This window comes from Typopeltis vanoorti, chromosome 18 (assembly GCF_054136105.1).
Source record: "Typopeltis vanoorti isolate ZY-2024b chromosome 18, IOZ_Tvanoo_1.0, whole genome shotgun sequence".
In the NCBI taxonomy this organism is placed as follows: Eukaryota; Metazoa; Arthropoda; class Arachnida; order Uropygi; family Thelyphonidae; genus Typopeltis; species Typopeltis vanoorti.
Genome location: NC_143566.1, coordinates 84,704,974 through 84,724,741, shown reverse-complemented (window position 1 = coordinate 84,724,741; position 19,768 = coordinate 84,704,974). Strand labels below are relative to the sequence as shown.

The 19,768-nt window shown below is 36.6% G+C and overlaps 1 protein-coding gene across 1 annotated transcript in view; it reads right to left on the bottom strand.

Moving 5' to 3' along the window:
- Nucleotides 1-19,768, bottom strand: part of LOC150096879 (thymidine kinase 2, mitochondrial-like) — a 71,605-nt gene that overhangs the window by 7,707 nt on the left and 44,130 nt on the right. The window contains exon 5 of the mRNA XM_090408090.1: nt 6,825-6,988. Within this exon, the coding sequence (XP_090264216.1) occupies nt 6,825-6,988 (164 nt within the window). The remainder of the gene's footprint in view (nt 1-6,824; nt 6,989-19,768) is intronic.

Genomic DNA, 19,768 nt, shown 5'->3' with positions numbered 1-19,768 from the left:
TTCATCCAGTTAATCTACCTAATATCCTCTGGTGTTATAATGGTACAAAATGGAATGACTTCTGAAACTTCCAATCCTCAATTATATGGTTGATGACTGTTTGAATTCAGCTGCTCTAGTCAATTATATCATCATAATCATCAATTTCCTGATATGTACCCTTAAGGGGGTGTTCAAGTTACTATGACAGCACTACATGATTAATTTTATGTTATTATTAATCTCCTATCAACAATTTTCCTCCAAATCAGTCTATTACTTGCAAGTGTTAAATTGTGAATGAAACTATGTTGTGTAATTTATTTCTTTTCATTCACATTTAACATTGCTTATTATATATTAATCATGATTTGTATAAAAATTATTTATTGTTCCTTAATTAAGAATTACTATTTAATTATTTATTCTAAACTTAACCTACTATTAATTTATTAGGCAATAATATGTGTAGAAATTTATGATAACTAAAATATATATGTAAAGTAACGAAAAGTGTATTATAAATAATTGTATACGTAATGAAAGAGCTGATTAAGTAGCTCAAATATTCTGTTTATTCTTATTTGTGAAAATTTAATGTTATGTAATCACTTATGTAAGAGTAGAGCGTTGTATTACATTAGCGAAATGTTTACGTTCATGCGTTGTCATGGAGACGCATGAAATAAACAAGCACGAGTCGAAGAGTGTGTGACCTTGGAACCAGAAAGGAGAAAGGGAGGCAATAAGAATTTTATAGAGAGAAAAGGGAAGAGTTTTGCGGAGCCTGAAGGAAAGTAGGATATAAGCAAGAAAGTGAAAGAAAATTGTAAATTCTTTAGGGCAGAAATTCAAGAACATAGTGTTTAGAAGTAAGCAAGAAACGTAGTGAATCTTATACTGAGCTGCAAGTGAAATCAGCTGTGGTTATAGAGGAAAATTGATGTCGTAATCGGATAAATAAAGAACTGGACATTCAATGGGAAATTCTGATTAGTTCCAGTTACTCTTGAATTACGTCTTAATTCTGTGTTGCCCTGAGAAGAATATAATGAACTTAACTTGTTGTAGAAAAGTAAACAAGGAAGGATATCAGTACCTTATTGCTGTTTTTTTTTAAAGTAGTGAAGCGCGATTAACAGCAGTTCAGTTAAATCGTTGGAGATTTTTATTTAATGTGTTCCGCTAGCTCAAATAAGTTATTTCATAAGTGTGCTCGCAATAAATTGATGTATTGAAGATTGTATCTGGTAAGAGTAGTCATACATGTTTGTTTATTCTAACATTAACTATAGCGTATCTTCGAAATTCAAGGTCCGAAATAAGATTGCTTGGAATAATGTCTACCTTGATTAGTGCCTGCTGTGAATTTAAACATTAAGTACAACTGATAGATGTGTGCAGAATGATCAAATGAGAAGTTTGGTTTTATTAACTTGAATTAAGAAAATTTATAATTTGAAGCAGAGAATTGTATGTTAAAGTTTAGAACATTGAATTGGAATGAGTGACTTAGCAAGATGTATTAAGTTATTTGTATTGTTTCATTTAAAAGTAGAATTCATGTATTTGCTATATATCGTATATTAAATGTTTTATTTTGTTAATCTAAATATTGTGTTTGCCTGAACTCCCTTTTATTGCACCGTTCATAAATATTCGAATCTTGCAGGAACCCCAAGTATAATAATAAATGATTCAGCCTAATGAGAAGACTGCTAACTTAATTAAGAATTGATCCTACTATTTTATATAGACTAATCTAAAATAGGGTGGCGCAGTATAATTATAAATTTCCCTACTTTTGGATCGGTGATCAATTCGCAATTAGTTATTTTATTTATAAGAGTGACTTGAAACTAGATGTAAATTAGAACACAACATGAAAATAGAAAGTCACGACACAAGCACTCCAATATTGTCATATCTAACATTTCATGCTTCTAAACCACTTCTGACTCAATCAAGCAGCCTAGACCCTGGTTTTCCTCTGTGTCTCTTTCTTGCCATCTTGGCATCAAAACACCTGCTTTGCTAACCTTTCCTCACCCATTCTATTTAAGTGGCTATACTACCTTAGATTAACTCTATTTACACATTCTTGAACGCTAACAATATCATTTCTATACTTCACTTTTAATATGATTCTGTCATTGATGCCATCTGTTTATTCTGCTGTTTTTCTCAAAACTCTCATATCCATAACTCATCATCATCAAATTCCTGACATGTACCCTCAAGGGATGTACAGGATATGATAGTACTACATGAAAAATTTACATCATTACTAACTTCCTATCTACAATTTTCCTCCAAATCAGTCTATTAATTGTCAAGACTCCAATATTATCATTATCAGATCTTTCTATCGTCTAAGGCATTATCTTTATCTTTCTATCGTCTAAGGCACATTGTACCATATCAATCCACCTATATCTTGGTCTTCCTCTGGGTTGTTTTCCTGCCCACCTGGCAGAGAACACTTGTTTTGCTAATCTTTCCTCGCACATTCTGTTTAAGTGACCACACCACCTGAAATTAGCTTTGCTAATGCACTCCTGGATGCCGACAACATCAAGTTCTTTCCTAACATCCTCGTTTTTAATATGATATTGCCATTGATGCCATCTGTTCACGCCTCTAATCTTTCTCAGGACTCTCATATCTGCGGTCTCTAGTCTTTGGTCAAGTGTTTTACTTCTAACCCAGCTCTCAGATCCATAAGTTAAAACTGGTTTGAACACTGTCTTGTATACAGCTCATTTAGTGTTTCGACTAATTTCTCTCTTATTCCATATGAATTTATTCAATTGACTTCCTACCATACCAGCTTTGTTGATTCTGTTGTCTATTTCCATATTTAATTTACCACCTTCACTAAACATCGTGCCTAAGTAGCCGAAATGTTTTACTTGTTCCACAGGTTCCCTTTTCACAACACAGTTGACATTTTCAACAATTCTACCTATTTTCATTGTCTTTGTCTTTTTAATGCTGACCTTCATATCATATCTATTACAACAGTTATTCAATTTAGTCAGGGAATCTTGCAAACTTGTAGCGGATTTATTGAGAAGTATAACACGTCCGCATAAAGCAAAGAACTGACATTAGCATCTCCAATTCTGATATCATATTTAATACGACTTTCCTTCATAATGTGATCCATATAGATAATGAAAAACAGAGGGGATAATGTACATCCTTGTCTCACACCAGATTTAACATTAAACCACCTTCCTGTACTTCCTTCAATTCTAACTTACAAACTTACAAATCAAACTTACATAACTAACAAAAGACTTACAAGTATTGCTTGATATAATGCCCCATTGACACCATATAACTGTAGCATTTGGAATAGCTTCTCTCTTGGCACCTTGTCATATGCCTTTTCCAGATCGACAAAACTTAAATACAGATCTTTGTTATATTCCCATGCTTTCTCAACTATCTGTCGTAAAGTGAAGATCTGATCCTGACAGCCTCTATTTGGCCTGAATCCAGCTTGTTCTTCACCAAGTTTTTGTTCCACAATTCTTCTCAACCGTTTCTCAAGTATACTTGCATAAATCCTGCCGGAACACTCAGTAGGAAAATACCTCTGTAATTCTCACATTCAGTTTTATTTCCCTTTTTATATATGGGTACTATGAGAGCTCTACTACAATCATCCAGAATTCGTCCCTCTGTCCAGGCTTTCTGAACTATGCAGTGCAGCCACTGTAAGACTTTTATGCCAACATACTTCAGCATTTCTGGTCAAATATCATCTATTTCTGCTGCCTTTCCACATTTCAAGCCTTTCATGGCTTTTTCTACTTCAAGTATGGATATGTATTCCTATTCCTGGCTGTATGCTTGAGTGTTTTTTACCACTGTGCTATCACTGCTTGTTTCATTTAGCAATTTTTCGAAGTAATTACTCTATACTTCAAGGATATCTTTTTCTCCTGTTTTCATGTCACCCTTATCATCTCTAACTCCTTTTACAGCACTCTCTCCTCCATTTCTAAGCTTCTTCAACAACCTCCAGAATTACCAACTTCTTGATATTTATTTTCTATGTTCTTGCCAAAGTCCTCCCATGACTTTTGTTTAGCTAGTTTTACACAGTGTTTAGCTTTCTTACATTTGTCTCTGTATTCTCTAAGAGCACAAGCTGACTTATTTGCCAGGAACTTTTGATATGATTTCTTCTTTTCCTTCACTGCCTCTTTAACTTCTAGTGTCCACCATGGAGTCCTGATTTTTCTATCCTTGCAGACAACCTCACCACATGCCTCTCTGGCTGAATCAATCAGGGTTTTCTTCAAGGCTTGCCACTGAATCTCCAAGGTTTGGTTAGGTTAGATTGGCTTCATGCCTGCTCTCAAACTCTTTCATTTTTTCTTCTATAATCTTTGTGTATGTTAGTCTACAGTTCACACCTGAGAGCTGCTCAACTTTTATTCGCTTTAAAACTTTCTTACATGCCAATCTTTTCAATATGAAATTCAATTTTATCCTGCTCAAGACTAAATAGTGATCGCTTCCAATTTCAAATCCTGTGTACACTCTGGTGTCCTGCACCAGAGAGAAAGCATCACTGTCAAGTTTAAGTTATATCCATAAATTAAACTGGTAATACTGTCTTGTATATACTGCTAGTTTGCTAATTTCTCTTATTCCATATAAATTTATTCAACTGGCTCTGCACCATACCAGCTTTGCTTATCTATTTCCAAATTTAATTTGCTATCTTCACTAAAAACTGTGCCTAAAATATTTTACTTATGTGAATTGACTCACATAACAAGGAAAATTATAGAGGAATAAAGTTGATGTCCCACACAATGAAAATCCTAGAAAGGGTTCTTGATGGAAGATTGAGGAAGGAGGTGGAGATTGCAAAGGAACAATTTGGCTTCATGCCTGGTAGATCAACAACAGATGCTATCTTTGGGTTACGGCAGATGATGGAAAAGTTTTGAGAGAAACAAAGGGAGCTACATCTGGCATTTATTGATCTGGAGAAAGCATATGATAGAGTGCCGAGGCAAGAAGTCTGGAGGTGTCTGAGGAAGAAGAAGGTTCCGGAGAAATATGTCAGGTTGGTGCGGGAGATGTACAGAAATGTTAAGACAAGTGTTCGGACCTGTCTGGGACAGACAGAAAGTTTTCAAGTAACAGTTAGCTTGCATCAAGGGTCAGCATTAAGTCCATTTCTGTTTAACATTGTGATGGAGGTGGTGACGGAGGAGGTGAGAGAAGATGCACCTTGGACAATGTTGTATGCAGATGACATCTTGCTGTGTGCGGATTCAAAAGAAACGGGAACTAAACTGGAAAGATGGAGAAAAGTACTGGAAGAGAGAGGTATGAGATTGAGCAGAAGTAAGACAGAGTATATGTGTTGCACAGTGGGCAGCGGCCAAGAGACAGATCTGAAGCTGGAAGGAAATGTCATCAGGAAGGTGAGGGACTTTAGATACTTAGGTTCGACAGTGGAAGAAGATGGAGGAGCTGAGAATTGGGTTGGAGGTCAATTGGTAGGTCATTGATATATAGCAGGAAAAGGATTGGTGAGAGAACAGAACCTTGTGCGACCCCAGCATTAATTGAGTGGTGAGAGGATAGGGAGTCATCCACCATCACACACAGTTTGCATCCAGACAAAAAGCTGGCAATCCAATTATAGAAGTCCTGGGTCAGACCGAATGATGGTAGTTTGCCTAGTAGGCCTTTGTGCCAGACCCAGTCAAAGGCTTTGGAGATATCTAGTGCAACCACTTGAGATTCGCCAAACCTCTCCATAGCATTTGTCCAGAGATGGGTGACGTATGTGAGTAGATCTCTTGTTGATCGGCAGTGGTGGAATCCATACTGGCGGTCATTTATTTGGTGAGTGTCTTCAAGATAGTGTAGGAGTTGGGAATTGATGATTTTTTCCATTACTTTTGACAGGACTGAGGTAAGCGAGATAGGGCGGTAATTGGAAGGCAGTGACTTGTCACCCTTCTTGGGAATGGGCTGAATATAGGCCAATTTCCAGTTTGTGAGATAGATTCCAGTGGAGTAAGAGAGTATATATAGGTGACATAGGATAGTGGTCAGTTCTGGAGCACAAACTTTCAGAACAATTGGGGGAATGCCATCGGGGCCAGGAGACTTTTTTGTGTCTAATTTGGACAGTATTTTTCTGATCTCAGGACATTTACCATCATCAGTTATGCATGCATTTGAAGCAAAGTATGAAGTCAGAAGATTGGCTTTTTCTGTGGGTGATGATAGGGGTGGGAATAGTGTTGGACAGAAGTTACGGCGAATTGCTTTGGTGAGAGACCAAAAGGCTCGGCTGCCGTTTGGACAGGCTGCTAGTTTCCTGCTTTTTGCTCTTTCAAACTCTGTTTTGGAAGCATTGATTTTTTTTTTTTTTTTTGCATCTATTACGGGCTTCGATGTAAGCTTTGAAGGAGGATGAGGTTCTTGATTTCAGCCAGTTGTGGTATGTCTGGTGTTTCATCTCTACAGCCTTGGCACATCTTTTGGAGAACCAGGGTTTCGTTAGGGAATGGCAGTTCAGAGTGCTGTGTGGAACATATGTATTCATCTTGATCTCGATTGCATTCAACATGATCAATGAAAAGTATTAGGACTATGACTGATGAGTACTACACCAGAAAAGAATATAGCCTGATTCCAAATACAAAATCCTAAACAAAGAAAAGTATAGAAGAACTGCTGCTTTGATTTAAAAAAAAATACTGTTTTAATGTTTATAATTACTGAAAGATAATGTTTTTCATAGATGCAACATATACGACTATTCAAAATCATTCAGATATATAAGTGTGGAATCTTACTTCTGAAATAAATTCTCAACAAAGCAATATTTTGCACTATACAATGACCGTTCCATTAACTTCACTCGAGCTGCATGTTCTTTCTTATGTAAATCTATCATAGTCAATTGGATATATGTTTGCAACGTAAGACTCCACCTTGAAGGATCTTGATACATCAAATTCTGTCAAGGTAATGGAAAAAGAACATTAGTAATTAGAGCCCTGCTTCACTAATAGTAAATTTTGTATGTCAATAATAAAATAGTTTTAAAATAGCAGAAACCATTGTCTATCTTATTCTGTAATATTTACAACATTCTTAGAATCATTTCAAAAAAATATCTTAAATAACAATGAAAAGGTAGCCTGGCTGAGCACTTAGCATTTCCACTTCCAAACTAACATGTTATGAAGTTCTAATCCCTCTGTGGGCATAGATGTTTGTGACTATGAATTTCATCACTTGGTGTGAGACCACCACTTCACTTACTGGAGGTCTGAAATGACTTGGAAAAAGTTTCATGAAGTAGTTTGATTTCTAGAGAAGGTTTTCTGGATTATATAAAAAATATATAAAATACAAACAAAATACATAAAAATAGAAAAAATCTTTAACCAAACTAGTATTAATGCACTATAGGTTTAGAACCTTTTGTGGGTGGGAGACCAATAAAAAAAAAGTCACAAGTAGTCACAACAATAATAATTGTTGTGACTACTTGAACTTATCAAAGGAGTCTTTCAAGATCAATAAAGCATATGAGCTTGTGCTTTATATATAATGCATGGGTTCCCTAATTTGTATTTCTGTTATGTCCCCCTGGTGGAATGCAGATAAGCCTATTTAAGTTGACAACAGGAAAATCTCCACAAATTATCAAAACTCATGCTTTATAAATTTTGCACTACCATTAAGTGGTTTCAAGGCAGGTTTATCTATGAGAGAAAAAACGTGATTACTAAAAGAAAGCCAAATCTATAGCTATAATCTGACATCGATTTACCCAAGTTCAGAAGAAAAAAACATTCACCATTTTTAATATATAAATCTCCTCATGAAAGGTTGGCAAAACCTATAACATAAGTGACATGTACAAAAGAAATTACATTTTATTTTTGCTTTCTATTGTGTTACAAATTAAAGAGCTTATTCTTTCAAACAAAATGAATAATTTATGTTTAAGTGGTTTTAAGATATATACTAACGAAAAGTTACAAATTTGTTGTATCACAGAAGAGTTAAGAATTAGAAAATCAAAACTCTGCTCTGCTTCATTATGCAATTTCTGACATACAAAAAGCAAAGCAGTTAATTGTCATTCATAACCAAAATTGTCTCATTTAAGAAATTTTATTTGGTGCATTCCAACTTGGGCATATTGTTTTTGCAGTATTCTGTCAAAATACTTCATTCCAAACAGTAAATCAAAAATCCACAAGATATGCATCAAATAAAAGCTGATTTTTCTTTTAGTTTTCTTTTGAAGTTTAATACTTCAAAAGAAAACTATGCAACATCATGTTTAGCTTGATAACATCAACAAAAGCTTAAAATGATATGCACAAACTGACATCAAACAAGATCAGCAATGCGCTGATTGATGTGGAGAGCTGCTCACCAATCCTGAAGTTGAACATTTCATTAAACTGCTACCTGAAATATAAAACAGATAAACTTTAACAATCCAAGCATGCAAAACCAGTGGATGAAGCAACCAATCTGGTTCTGATAACAGTTCAAAAGTTTTCCTTTGAGAATAAGTATATGATATTCAGTAAAATTTTGGGAAACAGTCCACTATAAGTTAATTCCTTTCTTAGTATCGACTTCTATTTTAAAAAACTAAATTATAGTGAGTGTACTACTGTAACTGAACACAGAGTAGTATGGATGGGGGGGGATCATACTTGACAAATTATATTCTTGCTTTCATCCTTTACCTTTCATTCTTTTGTGAGAAAAGAAAAGTTTGTAAGTAAAGTAACTTCCCATCTAGGTTATTAGTTGTATGTGGAGTCAAATTACTTCACATCAAATTGCCATAATATTCCATGATGCAGAGAACATGTCTTTTTAGAGATGTACCTAGTCTAACCATAAATACTGTTACAACTTAAACAGCATAAACTTTTAATCTATCAGTAAATTATTTACAGCTTTCAGCACTTACAAACCACATGTATAATTTCACTGTTCGAAATGCCCCCCCCCCTTTTCCTTCATGCATGGCTGAAGTCTGTGAGGCCACATCAATGGCAGCACGTACAACATCAAATGGAAATGCTGCCACTGCTTGCTCCAAATCCACCTTCATTCTTGCGATGCTGCTTCTTGCTGGCTACTCTCTCTCTCTCTCTCTCAAGCTCAAACCACAATTTGAAATTCAATGGATTCTGATTGGGACTTTCAGAAGGCCAATCAGATGGTGATATGTGGTCGAGCACATTTGTCTCTAGCCGCTGTTGTATAGTCCTCACCTTGTGTGTAGGGGCTGAGTCCTGTTGAAAGGTCCACTGCCTACTGTGAAACAAGGTGTTCTTTAGGGACTATACCACAGGTTCCAATACAGTGTCCTGATACACTCTGGCAGAGTGTTTTGACCCCTTTCTCACAGAAATGCAACTTGGATATCCCTGATATGTCACCCCCCCCCAACAAACCATCACTGATGTGGGGTGATGACCTCTCTGAATCCTGGGTGCTATGACACATGATGTTCAACCATGTGGGGCATACACCCGATCATTTTGGTGGTTAAATGACTCTTCAATGAAAATCATTCTTATCTGTGAAAAGGATATCTCTGTGTCTGTTGTTCACATACCACTGGAGAAGTGCCTTTGATTTCATCATCCTCTGTTGCATAAGATATCGTGTCAGGAAGTGTCCAGTAGAACGATAGGCTCTCACCCCAGGTATCAGTTAGTGCACATGATATTATTCTCTGTGAAGCATTCATCTCTTGTGACATAACTTTCTGCGTTCTCACAGGATTACGGTGGAGGCATGCCTTCACAGCCCTCACAAGCTGATTTTTTGTCCTAATGCAGCATGGTTGGCACTTGGATATGTCTTCTGTATCATTACAATGGTTAATGTCTGATACACAAACATCCTACTGATCCTGAGTGTGTTTAGCATGTTGAAAATAACAGGTGGTTGCATTCCAACCTTATGAATGCCATTACAACTACATGGCTCTCATAATCTCCTCACTGCATGTTAACCCATGCAGCTAGACAACTCTCTCTCTCTCTCTCTACCGATAAACACCCAAATGTTAGCTATACACAGTGCCACTAAAAGAACTGTGCTTGCCCAATTCTGTGGGAAGCACGAGGGTGTGCAGAAGTTGTAACAGTATTTATGGCAAGACTGTGTATTGTTATAGGGAAAGGATTCCAAAGACTGTGAACGATCTAAAAATATACCTCTCCCATAATTTTCAACATGCTTCATTTGAGGATACTCAAGATTCTAGTCTTTCTACTGGTTTTTCCAGAAACACTCAGCTAGGCGCCGACTCTGTGCAGTTGAAAGCAAATGTCTGCCACTAAGCTGAACTCAGCAGCAGACAATTTTGCCAGCATGCTTGGAGCCAGGTTCAAGCCAGTGGTTGGCAGGAACCAGCTGAACTCTTACACCAGCATTTCCGGTTGATTTTGAAAAAAGTGCAGATCATTCATTCTAAGCTCAATCAGAATATTCAGTAGCATTTCTGTCAGATAATGTGCCAAGCTTTGGATTACCCTAGCTAATAGGAATTTCTGTTCCTAAGGCAAGTATTCCTGGAAGATCTTGACTGAGATCACGTCACAGCAGGAGCTATGCCATATGCCAGTATCTATTGGAATTCTGTGATCAAGACTACATAAGTAAAAGCTGGACTGCCTGAGAGTTAAATTAATTGGAAAATCATTTTGGTATACGTAAATGAGTAGAAAAATGGTGTATTACTATATTATATTATAAAAATATCCTGGATGTGAGCAATTTTTTTCATTTGGTTAGAAAGTAAATTATATTTAAAGAATTATATCCTTATAACCAAATATGAGCAAAAGTTTGCATGTGAAATAGCCACAGGAGTGATTGGATGCAAAGTCAACAACCTTCATAAGTAGCCTAGTCATAAAATTATTCTGAATGAACACAAGCAAACAAAGACCTTTGTTTGCTTGTGTTTGGGTAAGGGATAAAAAGAAGAATATAATTATTTTTCAAGTATAATTTACTTTCTAACCAAGTGAAAAAAACTTGCCACAACTGTTTCTTCTCAAGTATTAATAATATGGGATATCATTTTCCTACTTATATATGGAAATATGACTATCACTTGAATATGTGAAACCTGAAGTTTGGTCTGGCATAGTATAGTATTAACACTAAACAGAGTGTTGTGTGGGTTGAAGCTCATCTTCTCCACAGATGCAGTTTTAAATATCAACTGCCTTTTCAAAGAAAGTTGAGAAGTCCTTTTACATTGGTCTAACCTGAATCAAAACGATTCTCCCATCCCTCAAAAAAGTTTGGGAGATTCTCATGTTATGTAAACATCAAAACCAGTTTTATTATTATTAATTTCTAGTACACGGCAACCATTTTTAATTGGTAAATCAATTCTTGTATTCCTGTTCTATGATTTGCTTGTTGTTTCTACACACCGATGATGTACTGTTATTTTCAGTATGAAATATCTACTTTTATTAGAATTTATTATTGTGGTTATTGTGTAATTTTGTTGTTTTATAGTTATGCCACTTTTGTTTTGCTGATGTTTAAATTAAGCTCAGATTTGTTACTTACCCTCTTAACCAATAGAATCAACTGTTCCAGATCTTCCTTAGTTTCTGCTATGAGAGTTACATCATCTGCATATTTTAAATTATTTATTTTTCTGCCCCCAATCTTAATTCCAGCTGGGTCTTTGTTTTTACTTAAGCTTCTTGGTTGTCATACAGTTAGGGATTTAAGTCCAGTGGTCTGTTCCAGTCTCGTTCCACCTTTTCCTTGGTCGTCTCTGACTTCTATATCCTCAATGGGTGGTATCAGAGTATTTTTTTTTAGGTAGTCTTGAACTGTCGATTCTTTTGACATGTTCAATCCACTTCTTTTGGTATTCATAAACTTTGTCATATTGAGTCTATATTTAGTTCTTTATGTATTTCTATGTTCTTTTGTCCCAGAGAGTATAGTCTGCTGTCCTTTGCATGAATTTCATCTATCCAGTTTCTATTTTTTTTTCCCCCTGCAGATTTTATGGTCCATAATTCACTTCCGTACAGTAGAGAAGGTCTTGCCAAAACTTTATAAAAACTCTTATTCTTGAATGCTTTTGAACTTGGTTAGGTTTGAAAATATTATTGATCGTTCCTGTTATCTTTAGAAAGTTTGAAAATTTGATGCTAATGTCAGCTTCATATGATACAGCACATCCAAGGAATTTGAAGCAGTTAATTTGTTCTAAAATTTTATTTTCAATCATGATTTTACTTCTGACTGACTGCAGATGGTCCTTTTAAAAACCATTATTTTTGTTTTATCTGTTGATATTTGCATTCCAATTTTTTTTTGCACTTATGTTTAAACTCTCTTATTAAGAGAATTAAATGCTCAGGTATTGCACTAATTTCATTATAGTCCACAGTCTGTTGTGATCCATGCAATCAAAACTTTCTCATAATCAGTAAAACAGATGAATACTTCCTTCTGAAATTCTCTTGTTCTTTCCATAATCCATCTCATGTTTGCTATTTGATCTCTAGTTCTTCTACCTCTCCTAAATAAAGCCGCCTGCCTGTTCTTGTGGCATTTCGCTATTCACATATGGCTACAACCTATGTTGAATCACTTTCAGCATAACTTTACTTGCATGTGAAATTAAAGCGATGGGTCTATAGTTCTCACAATCTCTGAAATTTGATTTTTTTTTTTCCGGAATTGGGATGAATACTGATGTTTTCCAGTCTCTGACTTCCAGCAATTTAGATGAATTTATAATAGAGGGAGATAACACAGAGATGGTTGAATGCTATGATTTACTGGGGATCCAGAATCAGAAATGATTATAAATATGAAGATGAAATTAAAATAAGGATAGTCATGGGGGAGGGAAAAAAAAGCTATGTTAAACCTGACAAAAATTATGAAAGAAAGAGGCATAAGGCCACTAAAGTTAGAATTGTCAAAGCAATGGTATTTCCAATAGTGATGCATGGATGTGAAAAGCTGGATTATTAAGAAGACAGAAAGCAAATTGATTTCATTTGAGTTATGGGCATGGAGGAGACTGTTAAGAATCCCATGGTCTGCAAGAATGACCAATAAAAAGGTTTTAGAGAATATAAAGACAGAATGCTCCTTGGAGGCAATGATTGCTAAACAGAAGTTTATGTATTTTGGACATATCATGTGATCAGATGAATCATTGGAAAAGGCAGTTATGTTGGGGGAGGATTGAGGGAATGAGAAGAGGAGGAAGACTGCAAAAGAGTTGGATACATAACATAAAAGAACTTATCAACTTGAACCAATTGCTGAAAGAAAGGACAAGAGGCAGAGTGGGATGGAGAACCTTTGCTCACAAGATCACCAAGAGTTGAAAATGACTGGGTGGTACATAATAACAACAGTTATGCCACAGGCACCTTTAAAGATTAGAGGTGGGTGTATAAAAAAGGATCAGAGAATTGCCATGGATGAACCCAATAAATTCAGGTTTGAGACCCCCACAGATTTTATACAAAAACTAAACCTCTTCTAGTGAATATATCCTTCTCAGAACTGCAAGTGCTATGCTCCTTGCACCATAATATAATTGTAAGCGATGATAATGTTACTGTTCTGACAAATACTATTGAGTATTCATAATTTGAGTAGAACTGCAAACAACAGTTAGACCAAGTACAACCTTGAGATATCACTAAAAGGTACCTGTGACATAACTATAAACAACAAATCACATGATAACCACAGTGGTTAACTTTAATGAAAGTATTATCTGACACTATTAAGTTTACTATGTGATGATTTTCTTCCTGATGTTGTGAGGATTTTTGAATTTGCATAGTCTTCTCCTTTTCAATATGACATTCTTTTTCATACTGGTCAAAACTAAATGGTGATTAATTCCTTATTTCAAACCTGCTGTATACTTGTGTCCTGAAAGTGTGAAGATATCACCATCAACAGTAAAACATAGTTAATGAGACTTTATTTCTTGTTTTCTATTCATGTGAATTCGTGCATATCTTTATGCTAGAATAGAACATCTGTAATGACTAGGCCATGTCCAGAACAGAAATCCAGCAGGTACTCACCATTATTATTAGCTTCATGCTTTTCTTTAAATTTTCTCAAAATACTTCCATGAATAGCATTCATTTCCTACTCCTGTACAGATCTCCAACAATTGTTAGCTTTTTTCTTTATGTAAGCTGACATCTGTAATGCTGTGAAAAACTCCTCCACTTCTTCCTCAATAGAACACTCTGCAGGCCACAGGCACAAATCTTGTTGAAATTCCTAATTTTATGTTTGTGCACATTACTCTAATCGAAATTGCCTGACATTCAGTTTTTCGAGTGGTTAGCATATCCACTCTCCAGCCAAAAGGCTGCAGGGTCGAATCTCGCCGTAGGTATGAATGTTTGTGATTGTCTGTGAAAATACTAGTGGTGGTGGTGGACAGTAGATGGCGTTGGTGTAGATATTTTTGCCAGCTTGGTTGGCCGAGTGGTTAGTGTATCCGCTCTCCAGTGAAAAGGCTGCGGGTTCGAATCCCACCGTGGGAATGGATGTTTGTGATTGTCTGTGAAAATACTAGTGGTGGTGGTTGGCGGTAGATGACAAAGATAGTTGTGGTTGGTGGAGTGGTGGAGACGGAGAGTTGGTGCCTTCCCTCAATGAGTCTTTGGATTCCCTGGAGATGTTAAGTAATAATAATCTTCATTTACTACCATAATTACTCCTTCCTTTCCTTGATCAATACTTTCTGAATATGACTACAGCAATCCTATGGGGCATACTTTCCACAAGCATATGATAGTGATCAATGGGAATTTAGGACCGTTCTTCCTGTAGGCATGTAAAGAGGTTCTGAACTGTTGTGAGTTGGATGTTCCTTAACCTCACCTAATGCTTCAGTTCATTCCACAGAGATTCAATAGGATTGAGATCTGGGCTCTCTGGAGGCCAGTCAAATGTGGTGATGTCCATGTCCACAAACCATGCAGTTACAGCAGCAGCCTTATGACGCAGTGCATTGTCTTGCTGAAAGAGACAATGATCAGTTCTGTAAAAATACCACAAAGTAGGAAGCATGGCACCGTCCAAAATGTTCAGCTGCCTCTCAGAGTTCAATGTTCATGGCACTACAAACAGAGGTCCAAGGCCAAACCAGGAAAAACAGGAACATACCATCACACCACCACCTCCGAATTTCATAGTTCAGGTAATGTACTCTGGCAAGAGATGTTCACTGGGCTTCCACCACACCCATCTGCTCAGTCGAGGGTGCAGCATGATTCATCACTCCATAACACAGCTTTCCAAGCTTCCACCACGTCCCACAGTATACATGATCTTTGCACCAAAGAAGACTACGTTGCATGTTTGGTTTGGGTAATGTGGAGCTTGCATATTGCAGTCCTATCGTGGAGACCTATGCTGTGAGCCTTAGTTCTGAATGTTTTTGTGGAGTTTTTTTTTTTTTTTTTTTAATGCTTGGAAATACATTCCACCTTAATTTTGTAATGCATCTATTCTAATGTAATGAATAACTATTAATGTAAAATGTAATCAGTATAATTGACTTTCTGATGAAATTACAATACATGTACGGTAATGTATCTTACGCATATGAAATCCATGATTCATATCCAGAGCTATTGACCAGGTTTGCCGAGTGGTTAGTGCATCCACTCTCCAACCAATAGCTCTGGATATGAATCATGGATTTCATCACCTGGTGAGACCACTATCCTACTTAATGGAGGATTGAAGTGGCTTGAAAAAGTTCCATGTTTGGTCTCTAGAGCAAGGTTCCCAAACCTAGTAAAAAAAACAAAATTAAATTAAATTAAAATATAAAAAAATTATATAGAATCAATAAAAATAGAACAAAAAAAAATCCTTAACCTACCCAAGGAAATGTACTGTAGTATAGGTTCAAATAAACCTTTTATGGGTGGAAGTTACATTAAAAAAAAATAAAATAAATTAAACATGAAAAAAAACATTACAAACTGCATTATAATAAAATCCACACTGTTTAAAACTGCACTATTTAAGAGACTGTTATATGGCATCATCTGCATAAAGTAAAGATCTGAGATTGATAATTCAAATTTTGATATCAAGTTTAAAGCCACTTTCTAATGTGTAATATCCTTTGTAAAGTGATCCATATGGCAGAACGATGGCTCGAACAGTTTACATATTATTGCGTTTCTTGTGCTGGAAGAGACCGAAAAGTTCACATTTTTATTTTATTTTGTTCAGGAACAAAAACAAAAAATGGATAAGGGGCACACAAGTTATAAAAACTGTTACAGTTTTTACATCATACCTTTCCATTTCCTGAACAGCCATAACTCCCGTGCAGTATCAGCGAACTCTTATTCCCAAGTGAAATTTATTCGCCTTGACTGTGAAATTTATGAATAATTATTCCTTATATTGCTGGTTTAATGGGAATTAACAGTATTTTGTGTGTCTTTATAACATATTTTATTGGGGCTGTCGCCGCTAGAGGGATTCGTAGTGTGTAGTGTTCGTGAAAGCTCTGGATAAGATAAGTATTATTTTCAGTTATCGTTGATAAATTTATTTAATATTACATAGTTTTGTTTGCCTTGCATCTCTTAGTGCATCTTTTTATGTGTTTTTGGTGTGTTATAATTTATAATTTGATAAAATACGTTGCAAGTAAGTATGGCTCCAGTACGAAGGAAAATGGCGGCCAGTAATGATGGTTCGCCATCTTTATCAAAGAACGGTAGTATAAAAGAGATGATTTGGCGTACTAGCTGCGAAACGTATGCTTTGCGGAGTGCGGTCAGAGTGTAGTTAGATGATAATAAAGGAGTGAATGTGTGTAGAAAATGTAGGGAGAATGAGAAATTGAAGAGTATTTCGGATCGTGAGTGTGATATTTTTGTCAAACTTTAGAATGAAGAAAATAGGGATATGACAAGAAACGGCGAGGTTGTACCAGAGAATTGTGAGAGTGTGAATGTAGAAAGTGTGAATGATAGTATTAATGGTTTTACTGAGAATCAAAAAGATGAGATAGACGCAATGAGTGAGATCGCGTTGTTGAATGGTGCGATACAAAGGGCAAAACAACAGCTAGAGCGTATGAGCAAAAGTCGACTGAATGAACCAGCCAATAATAAAAAGTATGACAGGAAAAATAGGCGTATGAGTGTGAACATGAACAAAATGAAGGATAGAGTGCTGTATGGAGACTTGTTACTACGAGGTGTGATAGTAGAGGATTTGACAAAATCGTACCAACCTGGTGCGACCATAAAGGATGTAACTGAGTCTTTTGGAGAGCAAAAGGAAATGGTGAAAGAAATGATTGTTGAAGGAGATAAAAGAAACCATTTTATCTCCTTTCAAATCATTCATACCTTGGCAGGTACGAATGATTTGAAAGGAGATAAAATGGAAATGAGAGGACCTGAATGAATTGTTTGAGGTAGCAAAAGAAAAGAGTGAGAGAGTTAGAATGATTAGTCTTTAGCCACGGTATGACAGTGAAATGTTTAAAAGGAGGGCCATAATTGCGAATGACTTTATGTGTGGGTTATGTATGACGAGTGGTGTGGAATTTGCGGATGTGTGGAGTCAGTTTGATGGGCGAAAGGATCTATATAAGATGGATGGCTTGCATTTGAATGGTTACGGTGTAAGAAGACTTGAGAAAGTGTTGCTGAATGTGCTGGATGTGCAAATTCAGGGAATCTAGATTTATTAAGGGGGGGGGAGTAGATATACAGTCCTTAGGGAGGCAGTTGAATGTAAGAATGAATATAATATGCCTGAGCAAATAAGGACAACAAATCAGAGTGGGATAGTTAATATAAGGCATCAAGGTAGGGTTGGGGCTAATGGGGGGTCTTAAATTCATGTACACTAATGCTAGGAGTATTAGGAACAAGAAGGAAGAGTTTTTGGCCATGGTTGGCACTTCCAGACCACAGGTTATTGGTATTAGTGAAACATGGCTGACTGTAGATGATATAGCTAGTGGGATAGAATGTGATGGGTATAGTGTGTTCAGGAATGACAGGGAGAATAAAATGGGGGGAGGAGTATTGTTAATGATAGCTGATGAGCTGCAGCCAAGGAAAATAGAAGTTGAATTGCAGGATAGAGAAAAGAGCACATTTGAGGCCATTTGGTGTGAGATTGTGGCTAGCAGAACTAAATATACAATTGGGTGCTGCTATAGACCAGGTGATGGAAAAGATGGTGGTGACAGTATGCACAAGCAAATAGAAGAAATGAGTGGAAGGAGGGTGATTATTATGGGGGATTTCAACTATGGTCGCATTGATTGGAGTGAGGAGAGGACACACAGGAGGAATTGGATTTTATGTGGTTATTAAGGGATAACTATCTGCGACAGCATGTAATGGAAAATACTAGGGGTCAGAGAGTGCTTGACCTAGTAATTACATCTGAGGATTTGGCTGTAACAAATATGACTACATTGCCACCAATCGGTGAGAGTGATCATAGGGTCTTGACTTGGGAGGTGGCTAAAGGTGTAGAATTTTCAATTAAGACAGGGTACATGTGGAATTATCGGGCTGGTAAGTATGACAAGCTTAGGAGTTTGATTGGTTCAGTGCCATGGCATGTACAACTGCAAGGACTAGAAGTCCATAGTGCATGGGAGGTAGTTAAGAAGTGTTTGCATGAAGCAATGGCTGACTGTATACCTAGAGTCCGAATAATAAATCAACTAGGGGTTAAATGGATGAATAACACCATTAAGCTTAAGCTGCAAAAAAAGAAACAACTATGGAGGGAATTTAAGGAGAAAGGTGACCGACAGGCACACGAACGGTATAAAGCGCAGGCCAGAAGGGTAACGAGTGTGGTAAGAAAAGCAAAAAAGGATTACGAAAGAACATTGGCCATGCAGGCTAAAGAGAATCCTAAACAGGTTTTTAGATATGTAGCAAGTAAAAGGAAAAATGTACATGGCAGAATGATTTTAAAGAATGCTGATGGTAGGGAGGTAACCGAATCAGTTGATATAGTTGAGTTACTGAGTGAGCACTTTGCAAGAATATATCATCCAGGTGGTGACATTGTAGAAACGAATGTACCAGTAGATTATACGGGAATTGTGGTGAATGAAGTGGAGGTGAGTAGTCTATTGCATAACCTCAATGTCAATACATCTGTGGGATTGGATGGTATACCAGCTCATGTTGTACGAGAAGCAGCTAAAGAATTGTCAGTATCCTTGACCATTTTGTTTAATTTGAGTTTCGGGTCTGGGTTAGTCCCGAGGGGGTGGAAAGAGGGGAAAATAGTTCTACTGCATAAAGGTGGTTCCAAGACTGCTGTTGTAAATTACCGACCGATTAGCATATCAGGAATCATTGTCAAGGTCTTAGAGAAATTAGTCAAGAAAAGAATACAGGATTGGATAGATGAAAATGGGATATTGTATGGGGGACAACATGGTTTTGTGAAGGGTAGATCATGCCTCAGTAACGTGCTCATGTTTTATAACATAGTGACGGCTGAACTGGATAGGGGTAATGGGTTTACAGTAATACTACTGGACCTTGCCAAGGCTTTTGATAGGATACCACATAGAACCTAATCAGTAAACTGGAGCACATGGGGACAGATATAGGGTTGGTGAGATGGATAGGAGGGTGGTTGAAGGAGAGATACCAGAGAGTGGTTTATTCAGGTGTGGAGTCTAAAA